General features: G+C 39.3%; 1 protein-coding gene across 2 annotated transcripts in view; it reads right to left on the bottom strand.

Annotated features, from left to right (window-relative positions):
* LOC122812037 (prosaposin-like) overlaps nucleotides 1-21,245 on the bottom strand; it is a 223,855-nt gene that overhangs the window by 106,998 nt on the left and 95,612 nt on the right. For both annotated transcript variants that reach the window (XM_044084283.1, XM_044084284.1), the window contains exons 7-8: nucleotides 20,559-20,633; nucleotides 17,635-17,760 (exon numbers count right to left, since the gene is read on the bottom strand). In XM_044084283.1, coding sequence (XP_043940218.1) covers nucleotides 17,635-17,760; nucleotides 20,559-20,633 — 201 coding nt within the window. The remainder of the gene's footprint in view (nucleotides 1-17,634; nucleotides 17,761-20,558; nucleotides 20,634-21,245) is intronic.

Raw genomic sequence — 21,245 nt, 5'->3', positions numbered from 1 at the left:
AGTATATATAACTGTCAAGTGTATGTGGGGTGCAGCCCCTGAAAACATTTGTCTCGACACATGTGTAATAGGTTGTCGATGTGCATGATGTCACACATTTGGTGTCAACATTATGCACATTGCTATTAGTACCATTCAGCAAACTTAAGAATATATATATATATATATATATATATATATATATATATATATATATATATATATATATCTAGGCATTGAACAAAACTCCTTTTTTCTGTTTAGTTATTATTAGCATGTGCTGTACTGTTGTGGTGCAGAGGTATAGCCAGAATGTTACATTTTGCATTAATCTTTTAAAAATGTATTTAGCCTTCAAAATGTTACTCCTTGCATAATCTGGAAACTGGCAAATTATCTTCAGATGCTGTCACTTGTAGGTTTATTCCTATCTTGTAAGAATGTTTTCTGTTGGTCTATGTGGTTTACACTAGTTTAAACATTTGGAAACATTCTGTGCTCTTTAGTATAAAACGATTCTGAGAGATGCTCAAAAATGTACTCATCTGAGTACAGTCAATATGCTTGCTATTTACACCCTTGTGTTGCACAGATTTCTAATCTAATAAAATATTATAAAACAATACATTTCACTGCAAATCTTATCCAAAGCTGTGAGACATAATATCTGAGCTGCCTGTGATCAGTACAGCTTTAGTGTGAGAACAGCTCAAGATGTAGTGGATGATTGTGAGCTACAATACACTTAAACAGTGGTCTTTGTGAAAAAATAGGCTTTGAACTGTTACAGAGCACTGTAGAATAGTGTCTTCTGGTGAGTAAAATGCGTCTGATAGGTAAATGTTTTGTCTGTTTGATCAGTGCATATTCAAGGTAAACAAATAAAAATAAAATAAAACTTTTAACAAATAAAACAAATTAAAATTATTTTAAACAAAATATTAAAACATTTTACTATATATATATATATATATATATATATATATATATATATATATATATTACCCACTTAGGTATCATTGATAAACATACCCAATTGAGTGTAAACCAGTATTTCGTTAGGTGGGTTGCAAACTGGTTCATGGATAGATGACACACAGTTGAAACATGGGACTCCACATCCACCAACAGATCCATAACCAGTGGAGTTCCACAGGGTATGTTGCTGGGGCCCCTATTGTTTGGAATATACTTTTCAGAAGTACAGGCCAAGACAAGTGGTGTGTGGCTGACAATGTTTGCAGATGACTGCAAGCTGGGCATGGTCATAGAATCGTCTACTGACATTGACACCCTTCAGGAGGGTCTTACACAATCCAGTGATTGGTGCCAAAGTCATGGGCTCAAGTTAAACACAAAAAAGCTGTATCATTGTCCCCTTTGGAAAGGATGATGTCCCCGCTAAGTACCACATTAAAAACAATATTAAGTACCCAATCTGTGGTGAGGGATCTGGGTACACAGGTTGACAGCAACTTACCCTTTGACCACCATGTTTCCTCAGTGGTAAGGAGAGCCTTCTACATCACCCATCTTATTAGTAAGGGCATTGCCTCCAGTAAAAGGAGGTTATAACCCTCCTATACTCTTTCCTTATCAGACCAATAATAGAGTATAATGCCACCTTTGGTATGTACCTCACCAGGCACTTTCAGCAAATGGAGAGACCTCAAAGTTACCTTACAAAGAAAATTCAAGGTATTCAAAATATGCCTTATGTTGATAGATTAAAATCCCTGTTTCTGTACTCTGTGTAGTACAGAGTACTCAGGGCAGATCTCTGCCTCGTTTATAGGCCAATCTCAGAAACTTCCCTGATGGAAATACTGCACATTAGTAAGTCAAATGGCACTCGTTGCACTCGCTCTAGTGACCTTAACATGAGGTGAGACATCAACAGAACTTGCTAAAGAGACAGTTTCATCTCCCAAAGGCTTCCCTTATTCTGGAATAATCTGCCAATCCAAGTGAAACAGAGCCATCTTTGACCCTATTTAAGCATAATCTAGTTGATTGGATGGAAAACCATAAATTCACCCCAGGGGTCTTGCTAGCATCCCTTCTAGACAGCAGCAGTGGATGTTGAGTTTGGTCTGCTAATAGCAGCATTACAAGAGGGATATGGGGTAAAAACTTGGATAGGTTTGTAAGGGCCTCCGGCCGGGCCATTAGCCTGGTAACTTCCTATGATGTATATAAATATATGTGTGAGTGCATGTATGTATGATGGAGTTCATCAAGTCCAGTTTTTTCAAATTTCACTAATGCAGTATTACAACCAAGTTTATTTCTTCACCTGCTTCAAGTGATTGTTGAAACATGGTTCATCGTAGATTAGCAGTGTCAGTGAATGGATAGGCTCTGTTCACTTACACCATTAAGTTGTGGCACAATGTGTATTTTTTCCTGACATTGTCAAACAGCAGGATGTAGAAACTTAGCTTTTTCCTCATTGCTGTGCAATTTTAACGTTAAAATATTTAAAGTAGGTTTTGCCATTGAATGGAAGCTCTTAGTTTTCATGAATTAAGTTCAGTATATTTGTTGTTGATGTACCTTGACATCAATAAATTGATATATGCCCTATGTATGTATAAAATGTGTGTTGTATTTGTTTTTGTCTTTGTGGCCCACATCATGACTGACAAAGATCTGAGATGGATCAGTTTACTTACCTGGTTAACAAATAAAATATATAATCCTGCTTGTTACAAAGATGCCCTATTTTCTGTGATGGAACCTCCTATGGTGAAGGTTGTCCTAGTTATAAAGCAAGGGGAGCACTGTGGTATATCAGATGGTTTACCAAATGATATTTTTGTTTCACATGAAGACAATGACTACCACTTAAACTATGGCTTTCTGGTAATTTATGATGGAGTATGTAGCAGAGATTTCTGATTTGGGGACCATTCCTACTATTTCCATGGGGGTGTGTGGTTGACTGAGATGTGGGAGTATATTCGAAGGTTTGAGTTCCTCCAATGGCTCCATCAGATGCAGCTGAGATTTGGGTACTGTAGTCATTGCTGACTCTTCCTCAAAACTATCTGCCATGGGTCTGCAACAGGACGGTAGCAGCACTGTGGACTTCCGAGAGGTAAAATGTGCTACAGTTTCATATTAGAAATGGAATGAGTATGATTCCTGATTGATGTGCTTTTTTGGAACCAGGTACTAAAACAAGTAGTCATTAATACTGAACAGATAAGAACTCTTATATATATCCTGCTGGAGACTGACTTTGATGTATGCTTTGAAACTACATCTGGCTTAAAAATGTTCTTGCATTTGTGGAAAGAGTAAAGTCAGGTTTCTGCTTTGAACCAGTATGTGTGGTAAAACTTGACTTGGGATAAATAAAACATTATTTGGATTTTGATGCTAAATGAGGCTGCTACAGAAGCATCTGTATTAGATGATCGAACGTTTAGTTAGGTGAATAACTGAATGTCGATCATGAATAATCGCACACACAAAACATCGAACAACAGTTTCCACTCAGGGAAACAATGCCATTGCCCAATGAAAAAAAAAATAAATAAACAAAAATGAAGTGGGGGGCTTTGCCCCCACAACCCCCTAACTAAATATGGCAACTCTGAGATCGCTCCCCACTGAAGAAAGTGCAAACACAGCGCAATGGTCAAACAACTTGTTTCCCTGAGTGAAAACTGCCATTTGTGGTTTTGTGTGTTCGATTATTATTTTATTTATTTATTTATTTGCTTTTGTTAACCAGGAAAGTCCACTGGGCTGGTGTGAGCCCATTTTCAGTGGAAGCCCGGGGAGAAAAGCTCCAAAAACAATGTACATATTAAAGAATTTGTTTAGAAAGTTAATAACAGCATTTAACAATATACAAGAGTAAAGACATAAGAGTCAGGAGTAACATAGTAACATAGACAATGTATGGCTATATTTTATGGAAGATTTGGATGCTTAGCAAGGTATTCAATATAACAGACAGATTATAATAATCTACACATGCATAATTTTGTACACACTATGTGCAGCAGGGTGAGGCACACTGCTGTAATTAAGGGTGAATACTCAATAGGGAGAGTGAAGAAGAGTGTGGGTATCAGAGAGATGAGTCAAGTCAGTAATCAGGTGACTGAGGAATTGAGGATAGGGCAGGGGCATAGCCATTGAGAGGAAAGATGTTGGTGAAGTGATTTTTTGAATGATGGGGCTTTATTTATAGTCCAGAGATAAGGTGGAAGGGCATTCCAGAGTTTAGCTATAGTGGAAGAGTAAAGGTATTGGCCTGCAGGGAGATTTGGTCTCTTAACTTGGATAAGTGATTGATTTTCAGATCTTAGAGGTCAGTTTGGTTGCTAAAGAGTCAGACATGAAGCAAGGGCTGAGTATTTCGAGGAATTATAGATAAATTTGTGTATTTGCCGCGGTGGTGCAGCGGTTAGTGTTGTCGCCTCACAGCAAGAGGTTCTCCACTTCGATTCTCAGCTGGAGTGCCTTCTGTGTGGAATCTGCATGTCCTCCCTGCAGTCAAGTGGCATTTAAAGACATGCAGGTAGGTGCGTGCATGAATGTGCGTGCCTTCTTTGAAGGTTGGGCATCGGGCTGGCACTTCGGCACCGTAAAAATCCACTGCCAATCATTAGCAGACGAGAGTTCTGCTGTGGTGACCCCTAACCGGGAAAAGCCGAAAGACATTAGATTTATAGATAAATTTGTGTGCTGTAGATAGTTGTATGCATGTGAGGTATTGTGCGACTTCTAGCCAGTTCAGGAATTGTAATGAGTGACAGTGATGGGAAGAATGTTTTGCCCTGGTCACAAATTTAGCAGCTACCCATTTTAGTTTTTAATGAGGATTGGATGTTTGTTAGTATGGGGGCAGCATAGAGGAGGGAATGTAGGAGAAAAGTTTAGGCAAGTGTTTTTTAGTAGAGTAGTTTAAAAAGTGTTTATGTTGGTAGAGGGTACCAAGTTTTTGGTGTGTTTGTTTGATGGTGTTGTGGATGTGTTGGTCAAAGTTTAAGTTGTTATCCAAGGTTATGCCAAGTAACTTGGTATGGGAAACTATCTCTTAGTCAGTCTTACTGGAGGAGAAAATGATGAATTCAGATTTATTAATACTGGTACTTTTTTGGGTGTAAAGAGCAAAAGTTTGGTTTTATTTGGGTTGAGGGCGAGGTGATTATTTGTCATCCAGGTTTCGGTAATGGAGAAAGCATTTTGGGTGATGGTCAGAAGTTCGGTTTCAGAGTTACCAGAGCAGATAATAGTAGAATCATCTGTGTATTGAACTACAGATCCATGAGTGAGAGCGGAGTGAAAATCGTTAATGAAAATACTGAACAGGAGGGGGCCTAAAATGGATCCTTGGGGAACTCCGGTGGAAGTAATGAGAAAAGGAGAGAAGGAGTGTAACCATTTGATGGATTGTTGTCTGTTTGTGAGGTATTAGTGATTGACATTTAGTTATTCGATTAACTAAATGTTCGATCAACTCATATAGACCCACTACAGAATTTGATAGGAGTTTGCTCCTGAGTAATTATACAGCATCCATTGAATCTGTTTTGAAGATCAGAGAGAAGGCTAAACTTTAAACAAGAGTTTGGGGGGCTCTTCCCCTTTAAGAAATGTCTAAGGATAAAGTTGTACACTTTAATAACATGTTATACTTGACAAGAGAATAATATATCATTAGATAGAATGGGCAAGCAAAACGTTCTTTTAATGTGGTGCATTGGGGCACATTCAGAAATACTGTGTACACATTGCTTGTTAACTTGTGTAGGGAAAAATGACATACTAAGCTATCTCGCATTGGTAAACAAACTTGTTATCATGCTTCTGGTTTTGACACGGACATCCAGTAATATGACTAAACTTCAAATACTAGTTCTGGTACCTTCTATTCCATTGACTGATGTCAAAGCTGGAGTTGGAGAGATTATGTTATGTGAGACGATGAGATGTGTGATCTTGAAGAGGATTTTGAGGAGGTGAAGGGCTGAAAAAATGAAAAGCTTCTTCAAGAGGGCTCTGACATTTTTGTAGGATAAGCCCATAAGTATGACTCCTTTGCTTTTTCTCCCCAACTTGAACACACTCTTACTGATGTATTAATGTTTATATACTTATGCAGATGATATTATGATGCTCAAGGATTTGGATTGTTTGGAAAGGCTATTTGAGGGTTTACAGCAAAGGATGTTGAATCTGACCTTTCCATAATCAAAGATAAGACTCTGTAAACTATAGGGCTATAGGTTTTGATATGAATTATTTTTTGATGTTAGGTTTAGAGCACGGGGGAAATATTATATCCATAGATGCTACAGAAGGTTTTAGGAAAAATGAAACCTTGTGAATTAGTGCTGAGGAAATATGTATTATCTTATGCTGAGAAGATCTGTTTGCTAAAATGTTGTTTGTTGGAAAATGGTTCTTATTTTGATGGTAATACATATTTTATTCCCGGTGAGTTGAAAGCATTATGATTAATGTGTTTTTATTGTTTTGTAGGGATGTAGGCTCAGATCCATTATATCAGGAATTTTGCAGATTAATAAGAAAAATGGTAGACTCTACATGGCCGACCTTACAGTTTTTTGTTCCTTCATGCTTTTTTTTTTTTAATGGGACATACAGAGGAATATATGGGGTGAGAAATATTCTGCTTAGTATGTATAGAAAATAGTGGGAACCGTGGAACACCAGTAAAAGGCCAACGTGTTTAGAGATGTAATAAGAAGGTAGAATGTTGTGATTAAGGTTATGTTTGGGGATTACATTTTGCTAACACGACTAAATGTAGACGTCATATTTATGCCCTGTGATGCAAAAGGGTTTTCTTCTCAGACTGGTGAAACAGATTAGAGAAAGAGAAAAAGGCAGGGATTACTGCTCCAATAAAGAGTGTAGTGAGTGGAATTTATTTACAACACCAGGGATACTAGTTAAGAACAAATGAAGCACACGGTGATGTGTGAAAGATACTGTTTAGCTGAAGGCTGTTAGGGTATGTTAGAGATATTGTATGTTTTTCTAGAGTGTCAACATGTTAGTTTGTAGTGGGATACTTTGGAGCATGACTCAAGGATTGCTGAAGATGCCTGCTAAAATTCAAAGGCCTGTAACTGCAATGCTCAGGATAGCAGAAAGGAAAACATGAAGGTCGAAGAATATATATTAAGTCCAAGAATGCCCTATGTTGTAGTTTCCCCAGACTTCAAGGTACACTGTTTTCAGACTTAGCATACACTAAGCAGGAATGGTGCAAACTGTACAGGTGGGTGATGAGACCTTTAAAGATATTTAAAGGCTTAACAGTGAGGTTCAGAGTGGATTGTTGTTTTTGACTTATTTATTTGTTCAAATTGTCTGAAATCACAGGATTTACTCTTGCACTTTTGGTTGGAAGATGATTAATGGCATAAGTAGGAGTACAGATTGTATCATGCTGGGGAGATTGATCATAGGTTGGACAGTGTTGTTGGACAGTGTTGTCTCCAAAACCTTATGGAATACATAGTGGTACAGATATTCTGTACTGTTAGATATGGGGCCATGAACAGAATGTTCTGAATGTTCGCAAATATTTGTTGGTCATTAATGATTGTCATAGTGACTAATTACTCACGGACTGAGGGCTAATGCTTTCTTGACTTCTGTATACTTTCTATATGAATGTTTTTAATGAATCTCCTCCTACTCTTTCTTTCAATAATTGCCATGGGATCTTTTACATTCACCAGAGCTACAACTAACTTAAAAGGATAGGATCTCAGTTTAATGTTTTATCAAAGGATGATACTTCAGGAGGGCAGTACCCCTCTTATGCTGAGTGTGAATCAAAACACCTAGTATGGGGGTCAGAACCCATAGTCTTCTGATCTTCCCAGCATCAAAGAAGAATGTGCTACCTGCTGAGCCACTGACACTGAAAACTATTGTAGTATGATATGCTAATTACATCTAGAGTTACGGTAATTGTACTGCAATACAGCTGTAATACAACTCGCTAATTACAACTACAGTTACGGTAACTGTACTGCACTGCAGCTGTAATGCAACATGCTAATTACAACTACAGTTACGGTAACTGTACTGCACTGCAGCTGTAATACAGCATACTAATTACATCTACAGGTATGGTAACTGTAATGCACTGCAGCTGTAATACAACATGCTAATTACAACTACAGTTATGGTAACTGCACTGCACTGCAGCTGTAATACAACATCCCAATTACATCTACAGTTATGATAACTGTACTGCACTGCAGCTGTAATACAACATGCTAATAACAACTACAGTTACGGTAATTGTACTGCAATACAGCTGTAATACAACATGCTAATTGCAACTTCAGTTACGGTAACTGTACTGCAATACAGCTGTAATACAACATGCTAATTACAACTACAGTTACGGTAACTGTATTGCACTGCAGCTGTAATACAGCATGCTAATAACAACTGCAGTTATGGTAACTGTAGTGTACTGCAGCTATAATACAACATGCTAATTACAACTATGGTTACGGTAACTGTACTATACTGCAGCTGTAATACAACATGCTAATTACAGCTACAGTTACGGTAACTGTACTGCACTGCAGCTGTAATGCAACATGCTAATTACAACTACAGTTACGGTAACTGTACTGCACTGCAGCTGTACTACAGCATACTAATTACATCTACAGGTATGGTAACTGTACTGCACTGCAGCTGTAATACAACATGCTAATTACAACTACAGTTATGGTAACTGCACTGCACTGCAGCTGTAATACAACATCCCAATTACATCTACAGTTACGATAACTGTACTGCACTGCAGCTGTAATACAACATGCTAATAACAACTACAGTTACGGTAACTGTACTGCAATACAGCTGTAATACAACATGCTAATTGCAACTACAGTTACGGTAACTGTACTGCAATACAGCTGTAATACAACATGCTAATTACAACTACAGTTACAGTAACTGTACTGCAATACAGCTGTAATAAAACTGCAGTATCTAACAGTGGTATAATGCCATCTGTAACTGCTGTAACACAAAGTTCAAAGGGATATAACACCAATTTTATATATATATATATATATATATATATATATATATATATATATATATATATATATATATATAGGTTTACTATCAAATAGTTGAAATTCATATAATCTAACATTCATTTGATTGACCCATATGATCAACACATGAATATTAAGTGGTTCATTTGGGCAACAGAAAGTGCATGCAAATTACCTGTCGACATAATTTTGACAACAGGGCAAGGATTGTCAGCACTGAAGTGTGATCTCGGAGTTGTAATATATAAGTTGCAGGGGGAGTGTGGGGCACAGTCCCCCACTGGGGGGGGTGCAAAGGGGCTTGCCCCCCTGCAAAAACACTACTGTCAGCACTGCAGGTGTTTTTCAATCATTTAAACTTTGACATTTTTTTTCAGTATTTTGAACATTCGGTGTAATGACTTTCAATGTTACGACTGTCGACCATATGAATTTCAGTCTTTTGACAGTAAACTATATATATATATATATATATATATATATATATATATATATATATATATATATATATATACACTACAATTTAGTCTGCAGTCCCTGAATTTACTGCAATCAGTAGAACACTGAGTTGCAGTTTATTAGAGCTACAGTGCCATGACACTCTATACTACAACCATAGTTCTTCTGCAGTTATTGGTTTTAGGGCTGAGCGATGGTATGAATTAGGTTTGTACCTGATCGTCAGTTCTGAGTTGGAAGGCAGTAGAAATGGATTCATGGAGGGTACCTGATCTGCAACTAGCAAAATAAATACAGCCTGTGACTCATACCTTTCTGATTATGTCACCTATGTCATGCTTTGAAAGACCATGGTATTCAGTCTGTTTGCACAGGATTGATCCAGACACTGGAAAGCATTGTTGCTATATATACTTTTAAACAGAACTTCATGATGCTTTTTAACTTTTGAAAGCTCTGTGAAAATGTTGCTGTTGTGAGTCAGATATTAAGAATTTATGTAACAATTAATTCTTGCATTAATTTTTTCCATTATTAGTTTGAATGTAACATAAACAATGCCTTGGTATCTCACTTGAGAATATTGATAATGCATTTTATTTTCTTTGACAGTTTGTGGATATTTTTTCCTAATGTGCAACTTTATGCATGGCTTAAGACCAGCTATTTTTTCCCTTATACTCTTTCTCTCTGTGGGCTATCCCAGTTATTGTAAATGTTACGTGGTCATTTTCTTTACTTTATTTATTTTTGCTTTTACATGGACAAAGTTACTTAAGGAGCTATGAGTGAGCTTTTAACATGTTTCTTAGCCTAATCTGACAATGTTTATAAGTAACACATATATTTTTTAGTTTCTGTTACAACTACTGCAATGGGTCAAACCCGACTCATTCCTGTGGCATTTAGGTGGCTTGAGAATCATATTATATTGGCATGTGGGTGGATTTTTAGATTTTTTTTTCTACATCGCAAATCCTCTTAAACTGATTATGTTATTTTGTGCTATGCAATGCTACTGGTAGTATGATAGAGCAAGGGGTGAATATCACACCACCAACACCATTCTGTAGTACATCAGCATAAGGAACAATACTAGTTAGTTTAATGAAAAATGGGATAGTGCAGCAGAATATAATAAGCACTCTTCAATGCTATACTTCTGTACCACTAGAGTCATGAATAAGGAGGGAGCCATTTAACACTGGGATTGGTTGCATCATGCCATAATATCACAGTGGACATTAGCAATGTTGTTCCAGTGCTCTGAGGCACCTTTCCTGCTAAGTATTGTTTGCACCTGTTTGTGAGTAGAGGCACAGGTGAGAAAACTGTTATGTTATGTCCTTTTTTTATTGTTTCTTTCTAGGTTGTAAGTCCAGCCTGTTACACACTGCGATTGCAAGCTACCTTCCCCCACCTTCCACCAGCCAAAATGACCTCAGCATAACTGGAAAGCATCAGCTCCACACTCTTCCACCTTTGAGTGAAGTACATGTAGTGTGTAAATATTCCCTGCTGTATTTATTTTACTGTTCCTTGTAAGGCCACCTGCACTCCTCCATACCAGACCTCCGCCTGCCCCCCCAAGATACTCCAGTGACCTCACCAGCTTCTCTTACCATTTCTCTACTCCATCATTCTTGAATCTCTACTGTCTTCACCTCCTGATCTTCCTAACTCCCAGTCTGCCTCCTCACTCCTACAGACTTGTTCTTACCCCATAAACTTGCTCTGATTTACTGACTCTGCCTGCTATCACACTCACCCTCACACTCTCCACTCCTGTACTTTTCAAGAGCTTTCATGGCTGAACAACACATTGTTTTTCTTTTCTCTTGCTGCTTGATCTTTCCTGGCTCAACCCGCTCTTTTCACCCTCTCTTCACTCGGGTTTACTCTGCTCCCCTACCTTACCCCCATTCTCGCCCACCCTATATCAATTTCCTTTATAGATAACCTCCACTACCCACCTCTTCCTTACCCTCACTTCCTGCATATTCTGTTCTATCAGACTCTTTCTCTCCTTCCAGAATCCCTCCCACTCATCCACTCCCACATCTCTCCATCCCTCCTACACTTACTATACATCATAACCTTAACCTATCATTACCCCCCCACCAACTTCTCCTGCCCTGCAAGCTTGTAACATAACCTGCAATCTTACTCTCCTCCTCCCCACCCCACTCCCTTATAAATACACACCCTCTCTTTCCTACCACCTCCACAACTATATTATTTGCTGTCTCACTCACAGCACACCCACCACAATGGTCTATACCTCTCCCTCCTCCTCACTTCCCCAACTCATCATTTCCTCCCTTCTGCTACTGACATGTAACTTAACCTCTTTCCGCACTCATGTAATCCTGCACCTAGCTCTCCAACTTCCTCTTAATACCTTACACTCTCCTACATGCATTACTACTTTACAGTAGCACCCTCACTATTTTCCTCTCCTGTCTTCTGTCTCCCCAAAAGCAAACATCCTCTCACTATTCACCCACCTATCAGAATAAAACATAAAGTCATCAACCCCTACCCAGTTATATTTCTTCTTCCTCATTCACTTAACACTCTTCTACTCTCCAGTGACAGTCACCCCAACCCCGGCCCATCAGTTATGCAAACTTCCCCCTCAACTACTCCACAAATTCCCCTGAACACTCCTAACCTTCCTCCCAAATATCTGTCTTTCTACTCTATCAACATTCAGAGTATCCTCAACAAGATAACAGAATTTCACTCCTGGATAACTCAATACTCCCCTAACATAGTTACTCTCACAGAGACCTGGCTAAAGCCTTACAATGCAGGCAAAGAAATCCTCCCTCAAGGATACAACATTCTACACCTGGATAGACCCCATAAGAAAGGAGGTGGTGTTGCTATCCTATATCTTAACCTCCTAACCCTAACTCCACCACCAACAAATCCTCCTCCCTGTTTCCACCCAGCTGATCTCCTAATAGACAACTTCAAACCCAACAACCACAAAACCATATCAATAGTTGCCATCTACATACCACCAGGTGATAACATACCTGTATTAGAACAGATTCTCAACTGGTTATCTGACCATATCCCCTATGAAACTATTATACTGGGTGATATAAATATCACTTGGCTTACCCTTACCATTAACATACTCACCACCAGCATTAACCTGTATGGTTTCACCCAACTCATCTCCTCTCCCACATTCCACAACAAATCCACCAATTCCAGTACCATCATTGACTGGATTCTTGTAACCATTCCCAACCTATATCTTCAAATTGAAAATCTGCCCTACTCCATCAGTAATCACTGCCCAATATGTACCCTCCAACTGTCCCCCCACATTCCCAATCCCCACTAATTCAAAAAAATCTGGAAATTGTCCACTTTCAGCCCTGATACATTCCAATAACTCCCTTTCTGAAATAGACTAGTCCACCCTCCTAAATCTACCTCTTGATGCTGCTGTTTCATACTTAAACTCCACCTTCCTTAATATACTCAACTCCCTTGCTCCTCCACATACTGTTAGAGTCAAATCCCACAACTCCCCCTGGCTCACACACTCAACTCGGACACTTATTCAAAAAAAGAGATGCTGCTTGGAAACTTTGGTCCAAGACTAAATCACCCTCCTACTTCCAAATCTATAGGGAACTCTGTAACCTTACTAAAAACACTAACTATGATAAAAAGAATTTCTACCATCAACCCCAGACCACTCATTCTAGAAACCCTAAAACGTTCTGGAACACTATCAACCAAATCCTCCACCCCGGAAATCCATCCACACTCAACCCCTGCCACAACAACTCACCTCTCAAAACTGCAACCATCTTTAATTCTTACTTTATTGACACCATAGGTAAACTTACATAGACGTCTGTCCCTTCCCTTCCCTCACCACCTACAACTCCCCCATATGATAACTCCCCCCTCATTCTAAAACCAGTCCCTACAAGCTACATTAAAAAGCTCCTCCTCAAGCTCATACCTTGCTCCCCATCAGCAGACAACCTACCATCTCTTTTCCTAAAACTTGCTGCTACATCTATAGCGTACCCGGTTTTCATCCTAATAAACTGCTCCATCGCTGAATCAACTGTTCCAACTCTTTGGAAAAAATTCTACACCATGCCCATACACAAAGGTGGCAGTTCCTCAGAACTCTCTAACATTTGACCAATAGCAAAATATTATCCCCTCTCCAAAATTCTAGAACACTGTGCAAACAAACAAATCATGGCCCACCTCTTACAAGGTAACCTGATCACTTCCACCCAACATGGCTTTTGATGACATCACAGCACCTCTACTGCTGTCATCCCCTTTACCAACAGCATTTCCTTAGCCAGGGATGACAACAAACTCGTATCCTGCCTATTCTTAGATCTTTGACACTGTCTCATACTCTATCCTCCTATCAAAACTCTCTCAACTTAACCTTTCCACAGCTACTTTATCCTGGTTTAGCAGCTACCTTTAAGACTGGCACCAATCTGTCAAATGGCTATATGCTCTCTCCCCCTTTCTCCCAATCAAAACAAGTGTTCCACAAACCTCCATCCTTGGACCCCCCCCCTCCTCTTTAGCATCTTTACCAATGAACTCAACACATCCTGTCCCCAGTCATCCCTCATACAGTATGCTGACAACTCTACCATTATCTCCATAGCCGATAACCCCACTGACCTTCTAACCCACACACAAGCATCATTCAATATCACAGAAACCTGGCTAACAAGACACCAGCTCATACTCAACCCCAAAAAAACAAAACTCCTACTCTTTCTCCCCAAATCACTCAACCCTCTTAAATCCTCTTTCTCCATCTCTTCTCTCAACAACACCATAATATCTCCAGAAAACCAAACTAAGCTTTTTGAAGAAATCATAGACAACCAGCTGAAATTCGACCTTCACATCCATCACAGCATTAAGAAAACCCATCAAAAGCTTGGTGTTCTTTACTGAAACAAAAAATTCCTCACCCCAGAATCTAGAATAACACTTGCCAATGGCTATCTCCTTCCTAGCCTCCTCTATAGCTCACAAATCTATACTACAAAGAGGCCAGTCATAAGTGGAGTCCCTCAGGGATCAGTCCTTGGACCACTCCTTTTTGGCATTTACTTCTCAGAAGTCAAGGCCAATGTCAATGGTCTCTGGCTGACTAAATGTGCAGATAATTGCAAATTAGGAACTGTCACTGAATCTCACACTGGCACAAATGTTCTCCAGGAGGGGCTGACACAGACAATCAACTGGTGTCAGAGTCATGGAATAAAACTAAATGCCAAGGAATGCATAATAGTATCCTTTGGGAGGTCATCCATCCCTGGTAACTATCACATTGACAACACACCCCTTAGAGTTGATCCAGTAGTCAGGGACTTAGGGACACACATAGATAGTAATCTAGCCTTTGATCATCATGTGTCTACAGTGGTGAGGAAATCATTTTGTGTGCAACTTATAAACAAAGGTACGATATCTAAGTCCAAGGAAGTCATTGTTCCACTATATTCGGGATTCATCAGTCCTATCATTGAGTACAATGCCCCCTTTGGTATGTACCTAACCAGGCATATACAACAACTGGAACATCCACAGAGGTTCCTCACTAAATGAATACAGGGCATAAGTAATATGTCTATGGAGACCACCTCAAGGCCTTATCCCTGTATTCTGTCTCCTACAGCTTTTGTGGTGAGATCTATGCCTGGCACACAGGCATTGTCAGACCCCACTCTGATGGACCTCCTGCATATCCACAAAACAAACAGTACCAGAATTACCCATTCTAAAGACTTAAACCTTGCCAGTAATATAAATAGGACCTGCTGGAGAGATAGGTGTGTATCCCAAAGACTACCCATTTGTGGAACAGGCTCCACATCCATGTGAAGCAGAGTTCCTCCCTAATCCAATTCAAGTGCAACTTGGACAATTGGATGGGAAACCGGAAATTCATCCCTGGTTTGGCACCTATGTCTCTGATGCAAACAGGTAACTTGTAAATGGTTCATCTCCCAGGCCCATGCTTACACTTATGAAGGGTATCAGAACTTGTCAGAGATTTGGGATGCATGGCTAGGCTTAAAAAGGCCCTTGTGGTCGTTAGCCTAGTAAACACTTATGAACCTATGAACTAACCTCCAGTCTACTCTACTCTCCAAACTTGAATCCACCTATAACAAAGTGGCCAGATTTGCTGCCATTTTCCAGCCAAAACTCACCACTGTCTGGCCCTCAAGACACTTAAGTGTCTTGAGTTTCCTAACCATCTCAAACTTACCCAACTTCTCATAATCCACTCCATTATCAATAAACCCCCCTCCTGTCCAAGTATTTCCTCTCTAGTCTCACTACACACCTCCAACTGACCTCTTAGGAGCTCTTTTCAATGCCTGCTACATATTCACAAATCGAATAAATATGCAGGCCAGAATTTATACAACTACTTTCCTGCCTTCCTATGGAGCAAGCTTCCCTTAACCCTAAGAAGCATACCCCAGACCTACAAATTTAAGAACTCACTCAAACAATACCTAATCCATCTCAATATATGCCAGTGTAATCTACCCCCCTGAACCAATTCCTAAGCAGATCTAGTACAAAGGATTCTATGGCCTCTCTTTTATTTTTTTATGTCATACTATCATTATGTTTTTTTTCTTTTTTAATGAGTCATTGTATTGCTTGACAGACATATATTTTCCTTTGTTACATAATTAAACCAAGATGTGATTAACCTATGTTTGTATATATTTACCAAGCAGTGTTATTGCTTATGTATTTGGAGCTTTTTTCCTCGGATCTCCACTGAAAATAGGCCACTGGCTCAGTTGGACCAACCCTGTTAACAAATGTCAAATAAATAAATAAATAAATAAATAAATAAATAAATAAATATGTCTCTCCATAGCTCTCAACCAATCAGGGACAAATCTCCTCAAAATCAGGGACACATCCAGAAATAATTAGAGACAATCAGGGACACTTTTAAAATATTAGTATTATTAAACACCAACAGAACAAGAGCATTTGAATCAATATACATTTTTTAAGTGAAGTCTGTGACTCTAATTATTATCATTATTTATTAAGTGTATTTCACCACCTTTTCTCCAAAGGTCACCAATTTTAGGAGGGATTAAGAGGGACAGAGCTAAAATTTGAGTCAAAATCAGGGAATTATGTCAAGTACTCTAATACTGGCTATAACTACAACACCCCAGATAACTGCAGTATTATAGACAACAACTAGGGTGTTTAATGTTTGTACTTACAGTGTTAGCTGTTGTAGTGAGTGAGACATAACCAACAAAACATGATTGGTACAGCAATATCCACAAATGGCAGTCCAGAGCCATGGATATGACTGCTATAGTAACAGATACCTTAAAGCTGATTGTAACTTTTACAATACAAGCTACAGTTGTGAAAACACTGGCTACAGCTATTGTAATTCCTGTAATAGTATATGCACAACTAGAGCAGCTACTGTTAATGCTAACAACAGTAGCTTGTACTGTGCTGCCTGTGACTGCAGCAAGAGTGACTACATTTGCAGAATCAGCTGAAGACTATTAGTTATGGTAGAACTCCCTGTATCTGCAGGAGCTAACATTAGTCATACTAGCGCAGTAACTAGTACCTAAGATGACTAATACTACACTTTTTATTAATTTATTTGTGCTTCTTTACTGGAGTAGTGCATTACCCGCGGTGGTACTGCGGTAGCGTTGTCACCTCACAGTAAGACGCTGTCCGGTTCGATTCTCAGCTAGAGCGTTTTCTGCGTGGAGACATGCGTGAATGGACGTACCTTCGTTGAAGGTTGTGCATCAGGTCTGGCAAGCCGGTACGTAAAAATCAACTGCCAATCATTAGCGGACGGGAGTTCCGCTGTGGCGACCCCTAACCGGGAAAAGCCGAAAGACACAAACAAACTGGAGTAGTGCATTGATATGACAGAACAATTTCAGACATAGCCTGGATAAATGCATTTACAATAGACTATCGCATTTACATGAAGCAAGTAATCCAATACTGTCCACAACAGGCATTAAATTAGTACTGTGGTAACAATACATCTGTTACTTACCATCTGGCTTTGGAGGAAGCTGATGATCATAGGAAAGTACTGATCAGCAAAGATGTCACATTTGGAGGCCAGATCTGGACTAGGAAGCATTTTACAAATAAAATGAAGATACATCCTCATGGCTTTCTGTAACAAGAAGCAAAGAGGAAATCAGGTGACAAGAACGGACTATCTGTTTTTCTGCTGGTATAACATGGATGACTGGAGCTTACTAGTATGACGGGTTTAAGACTTCTTATGCTGGAAATACTTCATATGACTTACTCTCCCAGGTAGTGTAGTATTTATTGGTTAGTACAAATAGATACAAGACAGTTTTTTTTGCCACTGTTTGCCTCATTGCTTGTCAACATCACAATCAGCCCATTAATTTCCTATGTCAGGGTGAAGGTCAAGTGGGAGAGGGCCATCATTCTGAAAATCATTGATGTAGTTTCAGGAGATTTCATTTTTTTCTTCTAGGCCAATCCTGTATGCATCCAGCCAGACATCAGGAAGGGACTGTCCCCCCACTTCTGCAAGCAGCTCTGCATCTGTAAGATGCTTGTAGTGGTTTCCTCATTCTACTCTAGTAAAAACACACAACCCCATGTCCCCTAAGAGCACATAAGCTCATTTCACCGACCGGGAAAGGTGAGTCGGATATGCCCCTACACTCACTCCCTGAATGGTTCTTCCATTGTTAGGACTGCTAATTGAACCCTGGTTATCTGGACTGTAGTCAGGGCTCCATCCTTCTGTACCACAGAGCCAGGCTCAAAATAATATCCATTAGTGGGAATCTCATTGTTTCAGCTAACAAAATGTCTAGTGAGTGTTGCCTTAAACTTGCACAGACAGGATGATGGTTTTAGGCCCCTACCAAAAGGCAGAGTGGCACCCTTTAATAGCACAGTGCTGCTTTGCAAGAAATTTCGATTTCAATTAATGCTGTTAGTTAATATGTAAATTTCTGTAGCTATAGTAAGAAACTGAGAGTCTGGTTCACTGGAACAGAAATGAAGTACGCCATCTCCCCTTTTACAGTGCTTAAGAATGGATCATGTCTAAAAAAGGGCTTGCTGGTGATGGGAAGCTGAGTCCCAGGATTTAGAGACATGTGAGGGTGTAGTTTATTCTGGTATGATTGCATCCAGGAAAAGGCATGACAGGAGTTATGTGGCCAGATGTTGGGAGCATTCACATAACACAGTAATACATGTCCATATGTCACTATAAATTAAATGTACTGTTAATACTGTTTTCCTTACATGAGAATGATTCTCATCTGAAAATGGATGTGGGGCAAAATTAAAAAGAAATGGATAGAAGGGGACATGATGTTCATTAGCTAATGAAGTTAAGAAGGGAAACCGTCATGATGGCCTAAAGTCTGACCAGCCAAGATATATATATATATATATATATATATATATATATATATATATATATATGTGTATATATAGATATATATATATATATATATATATATATATATATATATATATATATATATATATATATATAGAGAGAGAGAGAGAGAGTGAGAATGGCTGTGGCAGCCTTCTGACTAGACAGGGATAAAAGCTGTAATCAGTGACACAAACACATTATTAACTGGAGCAATGAGTAACAGGAGATAAAGGGAGAAAGTAGGTCCCAGGAGCTCCTTCAGTGAGTCCAAATAAAAGGATTGCATTCAGAGCACTCCAGGCATTGAGACAGCTTAGGGTTCAGCTACAGTATGCTAAATATGAACAGGTGCTACTTTGCACAGGCTGATGAATGAGGCAACACCACACACTAAAGAATTAAATGGATCAGTTGTGTATATGTTGGGGGAGGGTCTGTGTGCATCAGGAGTGTTTTTTCTGGATAGGTAATAGGTCAAGGCACCTTTTTAATATAATTTTGTTTTGCTCTCATGCCTACCCTCCATCAAGCCTCTCCTCAATCAGACAGTACACTCGACAAGAAAAAAATGTTATTCAGGAAGCAGCAAGGGTGCTTCGTTCTCTTACTGGCATACTGGCAGTGAGAGCTTTTTCTGTTCCTTTTTTGTCCTAACCTGCCCCTGGAGGTGTTATCAGCACTTGTGTCACCACAAGGCCCAACTATGCCTCCTTATTTGTACAAGCATGCTCCTTCACGTGCGGCAACAGGGGTTACTCTCAATGACTTGGTTGGCTGGCCACATCTTCCCAGCACTGGCTCCCCACATCATGGTGGACCTCTGCTCTCTAGCTGAGGCCCTGTAATTTCAGCATCTGCATGAGAAGGGCAGGAGACACCATTTATCCCTTCATGGGTAAACAATCCCCACACTCCCTGCCTGCATCATCAGATACTGAAATACTAGTCAAACTTGGGTCACCTGGGATGTAGTCAAGGCTTTCTCATTTTATAACTCTCACACAGGTTAAAGGACAACCTTTTAAAATGAAATGAACAAAACTAGTTGATTTCAAATAATGCTTGCAAATGGTATGGGTAAGGATACAGAGGAAAAATTAGAATTAGATTTCTGAGTATATTCACTGAGCTTAAGAGGTATTTACTGGAATCCAAGAAATGCCTATCACATCTATGGCATTGATTGGACCTTTTAAGGAGAACAAATGTCCTTAGAGACTACATTTCATAGATAGCTGTAGTGCTATGCTGGCTAGTTAGAAATGGCACATAAGAAGCATCATTTGTTTTCTCAGCAGTGCAGGAAAAGAGTATAAACAGTGCATAGCTTGTTTTAATGTATGTGCCTTATGCCTTGAATGGCATAAACTATGTACCATCCATTCTTAAAATTTCCTATTGGTCAGCTATCTTAGGTCAGATTATGTGGAGCTTGGACAGCACAGCTACTTCTACTTAAAATAATATAATTTTTTGTAAGACTGAGACACAGAGACAGAGAGAGATGTACAGAAGAAGTAAACTCAAGGTACCTGAAATGCCTCATTACTTAACACCTGGGACACAATCTGAACAGCTTGCTTACAGAGGGCACATGCATCGATGTCCTAGAAAGAAAGCAGAACAGAGAACATTAAACAATAATTCATCCTGTTTATTGAAGATGAGAATGACATAGGAGTGGCTCTGCATGCAATTTAGTCATAATGCTTCAACATAGCTTTGTGTTATGCTATATGAACTACTGCAGTCTATGGTATCTGTGTGAGCATGAATATGTGTGTGTGTGTGTGTGTGTGTGTGTGTGTGTGTGTGTGCGTGCGTGTGTGCGTGCGTGCGTGTGTGTGTATGTGTGTGTATGCGTGCGTGTGTTTGTCTGTGTGAATGTGATCCTGAAAGTTTGCTTTGCTTAATATCATTGGTTGAAACCTATATGTCAGATTCAAAAATCTGCTAATGGTTCCACAGCCCTGAATAGCTTTACAGTACTACAAAAAAAGCTTCTATGTGTTGCATAATATACTTCACTTCCCAATTTTCTCAAGCTGCAAATGTAAACAGTTTCTTAAAGTGGACAGGCTTATTTCTTTTCTACTCCACCTTTGGATCTCTAACGCTGTCACCTGGGTCTTTTCTACTTACCTTATCCATTCACAGCTCTCAACTGTACCTGATTTTGCAGAATGCCCCTGATCTTCGTTCAGTATTTTGGTCTGTTA

Source organism: Protopterus annectens, chromosome 9.part0 (genome assembly GCF_019279795.1).
Source record: "Protopterus annectens isolate FY-2018-M chromosome 9.part0, PAN1.0, whole genome shotgun sequence".
NCBI lineage: Eukaryota > Metazoa > Chordata > Ceratodontiformes > Protopteridae > Protopterus > Protopterus annectens.
Note: the sequence above shows the minus strand (reverse complement) of the source record. Positions and strands in the feature narration are given on the sequence as shown.